At 43.6% G+C, this 17020-nt stretch overlaps 1 protein-coding gene across 2 annotated transcripts in view; it reads right to left on the bottom strand.

Annotated features, from left to right (window-relative positions):
* The window catches only part of HNRNPM (heterogeneous nuclear ribonucleoprotein M), a 39919-nt gene extending 25018 nt beyond the window's left edge, over positions 1-14901 (bottom strand). For both annotated transcript variants that reach the window (XM_036066067.2, XM_036066075.2), the window contains exons 1-2: positions 14738-14901; positions 6205-6374 (exon numbers count right to left, since the gene is read on the bottom strand). In XM_036066067.2, the coding sequence (XP_035921960.1) occupies positions 6205-6374; positions 14738-14850 (283 nt within the window). In that variant the 5' untranslated portion in view covers positions 14851-14901. The remainder of the gene's footprint in view (positions 1-6204; positions 6375-14737) is intronic.
* Positions 14902-17020: the final 2119 nt, after the last annotated feature.

Below are 17020 nucleotides of genomic sequence, written 5' to 3'. Positions count from 1 at the left end.
CTTTTAAAATAAAAATTAACGATTTGAAGGGCAAATTTATTAGTAATGTATTTGCATAGCAGTTGACAACAAGAAGGCCAAGTGTTCAAAGTCACCTCCCCTTGTCTTTTCTTGGAATGTTAGAGAACCAAACCAGCACTTTGCACAAAACAGGAAGGCGAGAGAATCAGTGCAAAGAAATGAAGAAAAAGGGACTGGTATAATTTAACTTTTGGAGTATGCACTCCAGTGGGGCAAACTGAAAATGATCACAGCCAAGGTACAGTCAAACAATTTGGCTTTATTTTACCCTTACAAAAGTAAAGCAATTCCAAAAAAGGTGTGGCCATTCCTGAGGCCATGTTTTTAAAAAGCCATTCATTTCAACAGCAGCAGCCATTTGAGGACCAACAGCCTTATCTCCACTTTGATAAAAATGCCAGATAGTGTCAAGACAGTGAAGAGACCTCAAATTTATTTTCTACAAGCTTTAACTACCATCTAGTAACCTTAAAAATAAATCACAATATCTAACTCAAGACAACTGCAACTATGTTGTTGGAATTCAAATACTGTTGCATTTAGTAAGTTTCTAGTCTGTGTCCATAAAGACACTTTATCAAAAAACTGTCACTGCAACCTAGAAACCAAGCAAGTCCAAACCAAACTTTTTTCCCAAAAAGCTAGGTTTAAAATTTAGGACTTTTTCCACGTAAACATTCTAGTGATGGCACACATCCAACTTCAATCCTTAAGCACCAAAACTTTGCTTAAAATACCCCTTTTTGTTTTTCCCCAAATGGTATAGTTGTTTAGTAAAAGCAAAAAAATTACATTAAAAAAACCCTCCATCCTATCAGTTTAGCCAGAGGTTAGGCAGCCGCTGTGGCTCTAGCATGAGTAGTGTTGTTCCCAAGGGAGCATCAGTAATAAACCACATCCCTCATACATTCCCAACCTCTACCCTGAGATTCCACATCAATTCAAAGATGTAAGCAAATCAGGATTACAGGATCTGCAAGAGGTGCTAGTTCATACTTCCCTACAGGAAGATAATAGTAGACCACCTCTCTTTTAGTTCTACAATATTAAAACAAAGACCCGTTTAGTGTAGTCAGTACAACTAGCAACAAAACATTGAAGGTAAAATTTGCCACCTATGCATAGTCTGGTCACATCCAAAGAAATGAAGTTTAAAAGACCAAATCAACCAGAGCAGATGAGTTAGGACTGAGAGGCAGAGTTAATAAATTGGCAGCTGCAACAGTCTTGCCCAAATGGAACTCGCAGGTTATTGATGGAAAACACTGCTGCTCCTCTCCCTTCCTGAACATGGATGGGATCCATGGAATCCCAAAAGGAGGTGCTAGGTAATTCTACTGCAGCTTTAAATATCAGAACATCTAAATGAAAAAACTAAGACTGAAACATCTAATGCCCAATGTTTTCACCTACCTTTATTTTAAAATGCTTCAACAAATCACCTTTAACCAACTTTTACATGATAAACATTGCCTCAAGCATAAAACACATCAAGAGGATAAGCAGAATGAACAAGCAACCCAAAAAGAAGTCAGGCACACCTGCACGTATTTTTTTATCACGAACAGTACTTATGTCTGTATTCTCATTTACTTTGAAATGGACCAAAAAAGGGGGGGCGGGGACGACAGAGGCCAAAGCTTCACTGAAGAGAATTCATATGTGAAAAGGCCTGTAATTTAAAGGCGAGGGTGGAAGGGGAAGGCTCCAAAGAGCAGGCACGTTATCAAACACACTCACCCCTCAGGTGGCCACTCGTACAGAGAACAGATGCATATTTTAATTTGGAAAGCTTGTGCCTTTAATATACAGACAACTTGAAACCTGGTAAAATAATTATTCTACAGAAGGACGACTTGATTTATGGACGAGTTAGAAAATTATTGAGCCCATTCTTGCTCCTACTTCCACAGCAACAGATCACTACTTCTCGGGGAACCTGGGTGGCTCAGTCGGGTAAGCATCTGCCTTCGGCTCAGGTCATGATCCCAGGGTCCCGGGATTGAGTCCTGCATCGGGCTCTCTGCTCAGCAGGGAGCCTGCTCCTCCCTCACACTCTCCCTCTGTACTCTCTCTCTAATAAATTTTAAAAATCTTAAAAAAAAAAAGAGAGAGAGAGAGAGATCACTACCTTCTCTAACTGAACCAAAAACTGGCAAACATAAAGTGAAGGCAGGCTACACTGTCAGGGTTCAACCCAATTTGCCCACAGACACAAATGCATTAGCGTAACAGGTCTTCACAAAAAGCAGGCTGAATTTCCCCAAAAAAGGAAAATACGAAGGAACAAATAGACTGGATATGGATTTTTACTTAAATTGAAAATAAAGTTTGGCTGCATAAAACCCACAATGTAGGTTGTGTTCAAGAGCCAACGGAGACTCTTTTGGACTACGCTTGCCCTCCGGGCCTCAGTTTTCAGTCAGCTGGAATTTGAAATTTACTTAAAACAATCCATCAGGAGCACCTGGGTGGCTCCAGACTGTTAAGTATCTATCCAACTCTTGATTTTAGCTCAGGTCATGATCTCAGGGTTGTGGGACCAGGCCCCACATTAGTATTCCACACTCAGCATGTGTAGTCCACTTGAAATTCTCTCTCCCACTGCCTCTGCCCCAGCGAGCGCTCTCTCTCAAAATAAATATATCTTAAAAAAAAAAAAAAAAGCGATCCATTAAATGAAGACAGAGGATTAAGTGCTTAAAGAAATCTTTGCTTACACAAGTTAAACTGACTGTTGGTAAACTTGGGATTGATTGAGAGTAAACTCCATCACTGACGTTCTTTTATTCCTCAAACTGTGCTCCATGTTCACTCACTGCAGGTTCAGCTCAGGCCTGTCTCTTTACAAATGCCCCACCTCAATGGTGCCAACTCCCTGGTTAGGCCAGGAGAACAAGCAGCCCAATAACGAGCTTTCTTCATCCACACAGGACTTCGCAGTAATGTAGCACAACGCTATTTAAAATTCCCAAGGTCACCTTTTTCACCCAGTCCTTATGGTCAAAACACTTTTCATGTGATCCCAATCTGTCCCCAGTGATGAAAATCAGGTAGGTTGTGAGACTGTGAAAGCATCTGCAAACTTATGTGATAATCTCTGATTCTGATCTCCTATTACACTGGCTCTCAAAAAATTTTTTTTTCCAATTCAGCAACTCTTTGTGGTGTTCATAGAAGCCATTTTGTTCCATGTACTATCGCCGTTAAAAAATCAGCATGATCAAAAGGACAACAGAAACCTCTCCTTTGTTCCATCAGGACACTTAGAGCAGAAAGGGGAAAGTTCACCAGACGATTCTACAGGCTGTGAAAACTGTTTAATCCACATCCCAAACTTGGGGGGGGGGTAGCAAAAAAAAAAGGGGGGGGGCAGCCTGGCTCAGAACAAAGCAAAGCTCTCAATACATTTTCCTTAAATTCAGCAATGCTGATTTCATGATAGTGCCACCAAACAGCTGGGCACCAAACAAGCTTTGGGATCCCATCCAGGGGAAAAAAGCAAAGTGACCAATTCACATAATACATGTATCATTAACAAGATCTCCTAGAATGCTGCTAAATGCTCAAATTTAAGACAGAGTATATACACTTGGTGGCCAAGAAGGGGGGAAAGATCAGGAATTAGGGAGGGGTGCATGAAGCATCTGACACATGATTAGCCTTAGAAAAGCTCCTGTCTTGCCACTTCAAAGTTACTAGTCCACTTCTGAGAGGCGGCAGTTAGACAGTGTGGCAGTGACAGGACATTTTCCAGACCTTTAAGTTGAAGACAACTAATTCTAGCTTATTCCGTTGGTTTCCTGAAACAACAAAACTCTTAAAATGCAGACCAGTAAAGAGTGGCAGAGTTGTAATAAGCCAGGTCTCCACAGTTGGCCCACTCTGGAGGTGACCTCGAGACTGATGCTTTTAGGGTGTTAAGTGCCCCTAGCTGCAGTAACAAGTCTTCAAAAAACGAAAACTTACTCGCAACAGGTTTCAAGTCAATACTTCAGATTTCAAATAACCACCTAAACATATTATCAGTATACCAAGACATGAATAAAAACGCCATTTTAAACCTCATAATAAAAATAACATTTTTGAGACCTATATATGTGAACAGTAAATTTCTTCAGACCTCACATGCTGAACAGAAGCATTACCATAAAAAAAAATTATCTTCCTCTTATGAAACCCTTTCACCCACAATACAAGTAATTTAAACAGAAAAATAATTAATTTAACCTATACAGGGGAGCTCTAAACAAGAACATTTTAAGATTTGTTTGAAATAACTTATTTACTGCACACCTGTAATTCTAAATTACACCACCAAAAAAATACACTGAAAGGGCTGAGCCAGGGCATTCGTAGCAGTATGCCAGGGGAATATGAGAACCAGTTTGGAAGTATCCAAATAAACCACCAGGCTGGCCCCACACTTAATACAGTGCAAAATAGGAAATTGAGGTGAACTGCTTCTACATCCAGAAACGTCATGGCTGCTGCTGCTACCAGCTTTAAGGCTTCCAAAACTGAATTACTGAATGGTAAAGCAGTAAAAATGTCACCTACTTTATCCATCATGTCCCAAAACTGGTTCACACACTCCTAAAAATAAAAAAATAATTTGGCCTGCAATCTCTTACAAAATTCTAACAATTGCGTTTTCAAAGCCACATTCCTGGTTCTTGGAACTACTATACCTTATTATCAATGGAAGTATCAATTCAGCGGTTCAACCAAATCACGAGAACACAAATTTGGGGGTTATTCCAAAAACTAATTCGAATGAGACCCAACTGTACTGTACAGAAATTCTAAGCTTGTATTGAAGCAGCAGTCCCAAAAACCAAGAACACTGCATCTGGGATGCCACGTGACACGCCCTTCAGACAAAAAGAAGAAACTTCACTCTTGCCCTAGGAGCATTGGCAGGAATGATTTGGCTGATCAAGGCAGGAAAACAAATCTCACACCGAACGTTTTTCCATCCATGTTATCTGGAGAACTACTACATGGGAGCAGCCTACATGAATGTACAGAGAAGTTCACGGTGCCTAGTGCTTCTGGCATGTCATGGTCAAATTAAGTGATGGGACAATGATGGCAGTGGGCCAGTCATAATTTCAAAACCCAATGCTGGGAGCACCAGTACACATACCAAAATGGCCTATCCAAGTGGCATCTCTGCCACTGAAATGTTTATCATTTGACAATTCAAGCTTGAATCTCTTTTCATTATGAATGCTCCAGAAAACCAATACCTTTCAGTCCTTCAAAAAGACTCCATTTAAGGGTAATTTGATTCTAGGTTTCCCTTGGGGGAGACCTCAAGGCATCAGACACATTGTTCTCTATCAGTAGTTTTGTCTAAACCAGGGCTGAGCAATCTCTTTAGCCCTGAGTGCCACCAGCAGGGCCAAGAATCAGAAAAGAAAGGAAGACAAAAGCACAGAACAAGAATGTGGAAAGAAAGAGGATACATATGGTGTGCACAGGGGGGTGAGGCAGAGGACCATGGGGACAACCAGCCTCCTAGGACCTCCTGGTGGCAGCAGAGCTTCAGTTGCTTCCCCTGCCCTAGGCCAGAATCTGGACACTGGGCGCCACTGAAGTGCGCCTGAAAGCACAGCATTATGTAGCAGATGCCTTATTGTGAGCTCTCCGATTGCCAATCTAACCCCGGTTTCTTCCCAGGGGGAAAAAAGCCTAACAGTTTAAATAACAAACTAATGTTTTAGAATTTAGAATCTGAGCAGCACAAGTTCCAACTACCAAATTTTGATCCCAGGAAGACATCCACAAAATTTAAACAAACTACCTTCCCTCCAGAATTAAAAAGCTTAAAAAATTTTTTTAAAGAAAAGGAAAAACCTCTCCCACCTAGTATGAAGAAATCAAAAAATTTCCTCAACACAAAGAGGCTCCCCTCAAGCTTAATCAAAGCCCTATTAACCATATTAAGCCAGTAAAATCATTTGTAGGCCAAAAGACCATACAAACCACCCTGTTTGACACACAGGTGCATGACCACACAAAAAAGTAGGGTGGGTAAAGCGGCTTAACTCTCAAGCCTGGACAGAATACATGCTCTACCCAGATCAACTTCCACTGACAAAAAAATAACCAAGGAATTAGCCACAGAAAAGATGACACATCAACCTTCTTACCCTACTCGACCACCAGTACCATTACCTTTTTCTTTAACCAGGTCTTTAAGTGACTGCCATTTCACATCAAAAGGTATGTTTGTAATGAAGGCTCTGTATCTTTTAGTTGGATTGGCATATGGCTCAAAGCGATTGCCTCCTCTTTTTATGTTTTTCTCCTTCCTCTTCTCATTCTGAGTAGGTCGCTCTCCTTCACTGAATTCGAAGGGAAAAAAAGGGTCCATATGTTAGCACAATATGAAAGACAGTATTTGATTTGCCAGGTTTACAATTCCACACAGTTACATCTAACACAAGACTAATATTGACTTTGATCTGACACATTCAAACTTAAGTGCTCGTAGAACAGAAAGGTACAGTAGTGCCCTCCTTAAAACCCACCTATCAAGAAGCCATTCCCAAGAAACTGTGCTCTCCTATGCCTTCATACATTCCTAGGAGCTTTAACAGAGATGGGAGCAAGAGGCCAACTCCCTGCCCAAGGTGCTTCAATTTCGCCAGAAACAGGAAAAGAGAAGATTTGCAAGACTTCATGGAACAGAAATGAGCTGGTGCACGTAGGCCCAATCAACTTTAACTTCATAAAGAAAACTATCTTTTTGTTGTGGGGGAAAAAAATTTTTTTTAAGTAGGAATATAAAATGGTGCAGCCACTATAGAAAATTTTGGCAGTCATTCGAAAAGTTAAAACACATAATTACCATATGACCCAACAATTCCACTCCTGGGTACAGATCCAAAAGAAGTGAAAGGAAGGAGCAGATACTTGTACACCAAATAGCAGCATTATTCATAATAGCCAAGAGGTGGAAACAACCCAAGTGTCCACCAACAGATGAATGGAATAAACAAAATGTGGTATAGCCATACAATGGAATATTATTCAGCCATAAAAGGCATGAAATGCTGATAGATGCTGCAACACAGATGAAGTCTGAAAACATGATGCTAAGCAAAATAAGCCAGGCACAGAGACAGAAGAGAGGTTACCAGAAGCTGGGGGGAGGTGGCAATGGGGAGTTATTGTTTCATGGATGCGAGTTTCTGTTTGGGATGATAAAGTTCTGAAAATGGATAGTGGTATAATGCACAACATAGCACTTAGTGCCACTAAACTATACACTTAAAATGGTTAAAATGACAAATTTTACATATACTTCACAATTAAAAAAAAAATTTTTTTTTTAAACCGGAAAAAAGCCATTTTCTATACAGCCCTAGGAAAACCGAAGTCTGAGCAACCCAGGTAGGTAAAAGACAATACAGGAAAAGATCCCACCTTCAGCAAAGGGTGAATGCTTTTTTGGCATGGCTTTTCCTATAATATTCTTTACCCTTGTGTGTCAGGCATCTCCACACTGTAACACTTCATTTCTAAACTCTACAGACACAAATTCGGCTTAGATTAGGACATGACATAAATTTCAGAAGAAAAGCAAACTTCCAAAAGCACAGAACCAGACATCAGGCTGGAAGCCTTGGCCACAGCAAAGAGAAACAGACCGGTGTGTGCCAGGACGCCATGCATTGGCCAAGTGAAGCTACTCCATGAGCTGCCCACTCATATATCAAATATCAGCCCCCTGTGACCACAGGCAGACACCTGTGAGAGGTGACCATGAACAACTGGGATCCGGCAGACAGGAAGTTCCTCTACTTCCTGTACTGTGTCCCGCACTTTCTGCTTATCGAGCCCTATGCTTCCCACCAGTGAAAATCCAGCAACTCCCAAACCACACGGTCTAGCAGAGACTTTGTGATCCATGACAAAAATGGAAAAAACAAAAAGCCAAGATTATGGTATTAATGATTTATAAACCCACCTTTAATTAAAGGGCTGATATTTATTCTAGGATATGTCTTCCTTCTGTGGAAGACGTTAAGGTTCAAATACCAGATGACAGCTAGAGGACTTTTGTTCTTGTAACATATTTACTTGGAATTAAAAAATAATTTAAGTAAGCTATACACCTAATGTGGGGCTTTACCTCACGACCCTGAGATCAAGAGTCACATGCTCTACCAACTGAGTCAGCCAGCCACTCCACTCGGAAAATTTTAGCAACTTTTTGAAGCCCCAAAGTTGTTTCTTTTTTTTCCCTGCTGGTCCCTCCTATCCAAACACAAGGGTGCCAAGTGGTAACCCAGTGAAGGTATCCTCCTCGGCAAAAGTAAGAAAAGCAGTTTCCTCCATGATTTCAAATATACCAACAGGCAATAAACAGACTTCCTTCACAGAGGCTAGCAGATATGGAGGAGTATAGCCACTCTAATCCGCAAAATTCCTAGAATTCTACTGTCTACCCCAAGTTAATAACAGATCCTCCAGAAGCTGGCTGCACACCACAAGCAGATCTCAAAGGAAACCCTCAACCATCACAGAGGCCACCTGTCTATTCCATATGAAAGTCCCACACCAGTCTGCCAAACAGTGTATTTGCCAACGTGTCTCTTGCTCCTGGCAGTTAAGAAGGCAAATGTTAGTAAAACTTCATAAAATGTAGAGCACCATTCATGGACCTCCAGACAGGGTCTGCGGATAGAAACGTATTTTAATATAACTGGTTTCTTTTGAAACCCACACACTCTATAATTTACATTAAAAAACATTATTCTGACACAAGGTCCATGACACAGTAATAGTTCCAGTCTGTGTTTTCACAGACCTGCTTAGCTCATCTATTAGTTAAAAAATGTATAAATAACTAATTACAGTCAAAGCAGGTAACAAAGTGTCCAGCCCATATTCTGCAGATGATTATGGCTAAGAATAGGCTAGCTACCCAGTCGAACCACAGAAGCTGGGTATTTGGTTTGGGGTTAATCCACATCACATGGCTCACCATCAAGAAAGCAGCTCATATGGATTATGTCCAAGATGTGAGCACAGCACTCTACCCAAATCCTTCTCTGGCTAATCATTTCCACTCTCTGAGAAGTTTCATCCTAAGTAAATGGGCTTAGAACTACCTCGTCACTTTAAAAATTGACATTTTCATAAATCCAATGACCACCAGCAACCCTTTTTTTATTTTTTTAAGTAATCTCTATGCCCAACGTGGGGCTTGAACTCACAACACTGAGATCAAGAATCACATGCTCTACCGACTGAGCCAGCCAGGGCCCCCTTCTAAAATTTTATTTTTTCTTAAATAATCTCTACACCATCAACGCTTCTTAAAATTGTAGACCACCCTCAAAGAAATCTCACTCAAGGTACATATTCAGGTATAGCTAATGTGAGAGTTTTAAGAGTGGTATCCTGAAAAGCTCATTTTTAAAATGTCCAATCCCATTTTTTCACTTATCTTCAGGATAAAATTAGGGGAGTAGTCTTCTCTAGCCCTAAGATATTTGTAAACACTTACCTTCAAAAACTTTTTAGAAGTACGTTTTTATAAATGGATTGTATTTTGACAACACTGACAAAATTGCTTAATCCCAAATACCCCAAATTTATAGACGTTAAAAATGTTAAACACACATCTACCATATGACCCAATCGTCCACAGCCAATACTTTTCCAAGAGAAAGTAAAGCATATATCCATATAAAAATCCGTACCTAAGTGTTCACAGCAACACTATTTGTAATGTCCCAAAACCGGAAATTTATCTACTAACAGGTAAATGAAAAACCAAACTGTAGTAGATCCATAAATTGAAATAGTACTCAGCAACAAAAAGTAATGAACGACATGCAACAAGAAACACTCGAAGAAACCAAAGGGTTACAATACAGTATGATTCCATCATATAGAATTTTATATTTGAGAAAATCTAATCTGGCAAACTAATCCATAGCAGGGTTTCTCAACCTCAGCACTAGTGACATTCTGGGACAAAAGCTCTGTTATGTGGGGCTGCCACATGCATCCCTGACCTCTCCCCAAGAGATCTCAGCAGCAACCCAATCCCTCAGTCTTGAATGTAAAAATCAAAAATATCTTCAAGACACTTCCAAATGTCCCCTGGACAGAAATGTTGCCTGGGGGTGGAGAAAGGGAGGACTTAGAAGATTACAGAGGTGAGAAAAAAATTGCTGGGGGTCATGGACGTATTTGTTACCTTGACTCAGTGAGGGATTCATAATACTGACACTTATGCTGCACATTTCTAATATGTGCAGCTTACTGTGCCAATAATGCAATATAATTAAGTTCCTACTTATGTTTGTTAAATTTCAAATCTAACTCCAGTAACTTACTTGTAACTCCAACATAAAGTATCAAATATGGAATCTTTCAAAGAAATGGAAACCACAATAAGAGACCTATTTAGGCCAGCTAAATATCTTACTAATATTCTCCTTGCTAACTGGCTCTCAATTCCCAGGTAGTGCTGAGGTTGCCAATGAACACTGTCTATTCTGGCACCCAATCATCCACCTTACGGTCTAAATAGACCCAATATAAATAAAAATTTTTTCTAACATTCTATCAACCTATTTCACGATACATCAAAAAACAAGCCTAAAATATCTGTAAGTACCTTCCAAGTCATGAAAATGAAGTATGTCTAATACGGCTTGGGAACTGTTTCACTCACTGTATTCTTTGAGAATTATCATTTTTCATGTCACTGCTCCACCAAACGAGAATTATACTGTACCTAAACACCACAACTAAAAAGAGCCTGCTCCATTTGCCGAATCCCTACCCTCTCTTACGCTTCACAGCATTCAATACCCTCATTACTTTCAGTTTTTCAGAGTGTAGTTTGAAATGGCAACTCCAACACCCTGAAATCCTGATCACGTCTCTGAGGGAGAAGACTCCTCCTCCCCCCACAAGCCCCTTGAGAATCATCCCTTATGTTAGGGCCTGAGCTCCTCTAATATATTTAGCGCACAGAGCACTACTCATAGCACTATTCTAGCTCCAGATCCACCTGTCAACTATCCTTGCAACTCAAGCTCTCTACCTCTGTTTCTTTACCAGCAAAACCAGCATAACCTGTTCCAGAGTAGGCCACAGGGATGCTGTGAGAATCAACAAACCACCTAACAAAAAGCAGCTTGGTAAATGTCCAGTACAATATCCAAAGGAGCAGCACTACAGGTGACTAAGCACCACACATCTAGGTCTGAAACACAACGCCAGGGTCTTTGCTAGGCCTCAGCTCCTTCCTTTGTAAAAGGGTATTACCATCCACACTTACAGGTTTAAAGAAGATTTGGCACACAATAACTGTCGCACTGATATATTTCTGTACCAATAATTTTCTTGAGAGGGACTGATTCACTCCTAGCCTTCTACCGTTACATAGTGATTAAAACAAGCCCACCAGGGTGGTGGCTGAGCATGCTTAGGCACTGTACTCATTACAGACTACCCAAAGGAGTGATTCAGCTTTCAACTCCATGACTGTAAAACATGATCATGGGGAGTCCATCTGAGAACCCCAAAAAGAAACAACCTATTCTTTGCAGACTAGTATCTCTTTGCCTAGCCATGAATAAAACCAAAGAGCAAAGTGAAAGTCAAGAGCTGGCAGCATGCAAATAATCCAGAACCCCCTCTAAAGTTGAGCTCACAATCTAATGTGCCTCAAAAAATCCTTTTTATCAAGTATACAGTCACTTTTTAAAGTACAGCAAACACTCAAATCACTGCAAACCAGAGAATGTGGTTTAAATAAAACACTTTCAATGACTGTGTTTAGAGAGGTTACCAGGGTAGTACTGTGGAAGCAAATAGGGCCTTGGAGTCTAGATAGTCATCCCTAGTCTCTGGGTCAATTTCCTTAACTGGAGTTTCCTCAATTGCTTAAAAAAATTTTTTTTCTCAGTTCTAAAAAGAGTTATCACAATGCTACCTCCCTGCCAATCTATACTAAGTATAATTTTTTATTTTTAAATAATCTCCATCTCTCAATTTTCTGATTCAGCCACAAGATTTAGAAAAGGAATAGGTTAAGTCACTGATTTTAAATATATGGTACAACCTTTACTTAAGGGGGGGGGGACGGGCACACACCTAAACCCTTATATAGTCCTCTAAAATAAACACTTCTTCCCTTACTAAATATACTCTTAACTCTGAATCTTGATTGCCTTTAGATGGAAGATTTTTCATCAAAATAAAACAAATCCTCCTCCCACACCCAGAAGAAAAGGAACTGAAAAATAAGCTTTCCTATCTGGGGTCCTCAATCAAGCTTGCTTGCTCACTGCCTTTTTGGTTTACAGCACACTCCACTCCTGGTACAGACAGGTCAGAAGAATGAAGTTTCACTCAATTCCCATCCTTCAAAGGCTTTCAAGATAAAAATCTAGATTCCTTAGCCTGGAATTCATTGCCCCACCAGCTGGCCCCCAGTGTTTTAGCAGTAAGTGCCACAGCAGCTTCAATTTTTTACAAATATGCAAAGCATACACCCAAATCCCTAGTCTTTGGACACTCTCCTCTCAGCCTCTCCCCAATCATCATCTTTCCCTCTCCAACCAAAGATACATCTCCCTGCCCCCAGCAGGTTAGGCTGGAGGGAGGGTGGCCCCTTGCAAGCTCCCCACCAGGTAACTCCTTTTACTTCTAACACAGCCTAATTACCCTACTACAGAAATGTAAAGTGCTTCCTCCTCTGGGCAAGGGCTTTATTCTAAAGAGCTCTGTTTCAAGAGCTTCCTCATACGAAAGAAAAGAAAAGAAAAAAGGAATGAAGGAAAGAAAAGAAAAAAATTTCCACAGGCCCTACAAAATAGATCTGTTGCTACCTCCCCAAAATATCCACGATTAAGCAGTCCTAGACTCTGGGTTTATTCCAACAAGGGCTGTTTTATCTCTAAAACCTTCAGGTTCTTCCTAATAGTCCACATGTTAAATAAATCAGCCACAAAATTACTACTTGAAAATGAATAGTGGAAAATGGGAAATTTGAAAAATGTACCCCAGCTGCTATAATCTATAACCAAACTTCTCACCTAACAGTTCTAGCAGCATTTCATCCTGTGATAAATGCTTTAAAAGAAAAAAACAGAAAAAAAGAAATGTGTCTTAAACGCCCCCAAATATGGCCCTTAGAAATCCTACTAGGCTCCCCAAAAGATGATGAAAAAAGTCCAAATGAGCACATCTCTTTCCAGTTTTCAATAGCAAAGTGTTGGGAACACTTCCAGGATGCCTTTCTGTTGATTTCTCAGGACCAGTAACCATGGTATTTTGTTCCTCCCCACCTAAGGAGAGAAAGTTTAACAAAGCCAGTATTTATTGAATGCTCATTCACATAAAGCCAATTTAACTGCACTCATTTTCAATCTCCACAAACTCTAGTTATGCATATTAAAAAATTCGTGGGAAGGCAAATTCATAAGAGACAGAAACCTGTAAGAGAGGTAACCAGCAGCTGAGGAATGAGGCAGAGTAAACTCCTGTGTAATCAATCAATCGCTCCAGTTTGGGAAGGTGATAAAGTTCTGGACGTGAACATAGGATGATAGTAGCACAACACTGTGAATGCGCTTAATGTCATTGAATCGCACACTCAAAAAATGGTTAAAACTGTAAATCGTAGGTTATGTATGTTACCACAATTTTTAAAAAATTTGTAAGAAATCAAATGTGCGCCCAGAAGTCCCCTCTCCTCCCAGCTGTTGGTTGTAGACACAACGTCTCTCCGCGTCTTTCAAGTGACTGCTATCAGAATGGCTGGGTTTCATGGGGACACAAGATGATGCGTTAAAGCTTTAATTAAACTTGAAAAACCAAGAACCCCAAGACAGAGCCCCAGGCTGGACTAGAACAGGTGACGAAGTTCGCAAGTCGGCGAGCCCGCCTAAGGAAGGAAAAATCTTCCCCTGGAACACGGAAGAGGAGCTTTCTCCCCCCCCCCCCCGCCCTCTTTGTTTGCTTGTTTCTAAGGGTGAACACTGAGCAGCAGATCCGAACTCTCTACAGTTACGTACTGCGCACCTGGGAGGAGCGAGGGACGCCGCGAGGGACTCGAGCCGGGGCCAGAGCGTAGGGCTAGCGGCGGTTCCGACCGAGGCACTCCCCGCGAGGCGGGGGAAGGGGAAAAGGAAGAGGAGGCGCCCCGAACGGGCCTCGCGGTCCCCGCCGAAACCTACCCGCCTGCCTCGGCTGCCGTTTACCGGGGCTCACCGCGCGCGAAGCTCTGCGCGCGCACTCTCTCCCCTCCCCCCACTTTACGGATCGCGAAACTGAGACCCCGGGCGGTAGAGGAGGGGGGTTGTGAAACCACTCAACCCAAGGTCACCCGACAGGCTGGCGGGCGGCGGACTCGGCGACTCCCCGGCTCCCGGGCCCGCGCCATCATCCCCGTGCGCAGGGGCCCGGCCTCAGGCCTCGGCGTCGGGCCCGGCCTGCAGGCGCCGGCGGGGCTGAGGTCCGCGGCCTGGGAGGAGGCGGCGATCCTTGAGGCGCTCAAGGGGCCACCCGGCTTCACTCCTTACGGCTTCGGCCGCCCCCACCCTCGGCAGGACAGGCGGGGAAGGCCCAGGCCGAGGCCGCGCCGGTGGGAGGCCGCCAACAGACCTAACGGAGCTGCAGGCGGCCGCCGCGAAGGTGCCCGACCCGGGACAAGGAGCCGTGGAATACTCACCCCTTCGGGCCCGGAGCCCCGTTGCCGCTTGGCACGCCGGGCGCGCCGCTCTCCTCCTCCATTTTGGTCTCCGTCGTCGCCACCTCGGCCGCCGCTTCGACCCCTGCCGCCATTTTCTCCGCGTCTGGGCTTTGTGTGAGGGAGCGGGATGCGAGCCGCTGCGCCTGCGCGCTCACGTGACTCGGCGCGACCAGTAACGCCTGCGCGCGCCGCGGCCCGCTCCCGCCTCGTCCCCTCCCGCCACGGGCCACGCCCCTGCTCGGGGCCACGCCCCCGCCGCGCGCAAGCGCGGACCCGCAGCTGTTATTCATTCATTACCGCAACGAACTTGCGTTAGGCACCTACTGGATTCTCCACCCACTCGAAGTCGGGGAGGGGACGCACCTCCCCACCTCCCTACACGGACCTACTCACTCCCAGCTTCCTGTAATCAGAGCCGGCGCAGAGAGGCTGCGAAAGTTTTGTTTACTATGATATAAAGGAGTTAGCTAGACAGGGAAGGCAGGACACTGGCCGGGCTTGACAGGACAGCTGTACAAAATGCTGTCTCCCTAAGCAAGTATCATCCTGCACCAAGAATACCTGGGCTCTGTCTGGCCTGTCTCCCCACCAGTTTGGGAGCTCCTGAGTGCAGAGCTCATGGCCTAAGTTCCTCTCACTGAACCCATTAACCAACAACCGAAACATGAAGCTGGGGACTTAGTATGTGCTCACGGATGTTTCTTGAGTGAATGAACAAGCAATAATCCCAACAGGATAGAAGAAATGAGTCACAGGCCAGGAGAGCCCATTAACCTTAACGGGGGCTCCTTTCTGTCTGCCCCTGGATCCCTTTGTCCTGAAGAACTGGCTCTGTCCAGAAACAGGTTTTCAAGGGCTGTTACAGGTTGTGTCCTGGGGCAACCAGGTTGGCCTTGGGAAGAAGCCAGAGCCCAGGAAAGCCTTCAGAGGCCTCCAGCTCCCTTTCCCCACAGCACCCCGCTCCCCAGTGTCTCTGGAACTTTGAAAGGCTTCACTGAATCTTGGAGAAGTTCCCATCCAACCACTGAACTCTCTCTAGGTTTACAAAGGGAAAGTTTTCTTTACCCCCTCTCCCACAGAATGGCTGCATATCATCAGGCTCTGGGGGAATATCTCATCTGCTACACTGTCCTAGCTGCTTAATTCAGCCTGGCGATTCTGACCCAGGCTGAGAATTCCAGGCCCAGAGAAGAAATCCAGTAGCCCAGCCTGACACGGGGGCTAGGCCCCCATTCCCACATACTCCCCAAACTCCTCTGTCTCATAGAATTTCCTTCTATCAACCATCTCCAAGGCCCTCCTCCTCCCACAACCCCTCCCCTGTGCACACCAGCTCTTCTCCTGGGGCTGCACTGGTATCTAAGCTTACTTTCCTCTCCCTTAGACCTCTCCTAGACTGGAGGGGTCCCTGGGGCAGAAGGAGCCTCACCAAACCTCTGAATCCCCTTGCTCAGCAAGGCTCAGAGATGATGGAAGAGGCCACAACAGTCTGTCAGAATGAGGGAAAAGAGTCCAAATGCAAAGCAGTGGAGACATGAAGCCACCTGTCTCTCCAGTCCCTTCCCCTGCAGTGAGTGTGACTGGAAATCAGGAACAAGCCAGGCCCTGGTTGAGGAGACAAACTTCCAGGCTAGGTTCCTATGGGCTGGTTGACTTAACCCAACACTGCCCACATTCCTGGGTTTTGCCATCTCCTGAACTATGATTTTCTTCATACTCTCCTTTGACACACATTTTTTTTTCCTTTAAAGAAATATGTTTTTAAATTTTGCCTTACATAACACTACGTATCGAAAACTTGCTGTAAATAGTTTCTTGTAAAAAATAAGAGGATGATGCCATTCAGTTGTGTACACAGCCAACAGCTCTGAACCCAAGACTTGCTCTCTCTTTTGCTAGGGTTAAGGGTCATTAAAGACTGCCTAGCACCAACCTATAACTTTCTCCTCACTGAAATTGAAAGTGTCAGAAGAGGGGCACCTGTGTGGCTCAGTCGGTTAAGTGGTTAAGTGTCCAGCCCTTGGTTTTGGCTCAGGTCATGATCTCAGGGTCCTGGGATCCAGCCCTGCATCGGGGCTCCTCACTCAGAGGGGAGTCTGCATGAGGATTCCCTCATTCTGCTTCTCCCCAGCTTGCATGCACATGCATTCTTTCTCTCTCAAATAAATAAATCTTTAAAAAATAAAAGTGTTGGGGGCGCCTGGGTGGCTCAGTCGTTAAGCGTCTGCCTTCGGCTCAGGTCATGATCCCGGGATCCTGGGA

Source organism: Halichoerus grypus, chromosome 1 (assembly GCF_964656455.1).
Source record: "Halichoerus grypus chromosome 1, mHalGry1.hap1.1, whole genome shotgun sequence".
In the NCBI taxonomy this organism is placed as follows: domain Eukaryota; kingdom Metazoa; phylum Chordata; class Mammalia; order Carnivora; family Phocidae; genus Halichoerus; species Halichoerus grypus.
This window is presented reverse-complemented; position numbering and strand designations above follow the sequence as displayed.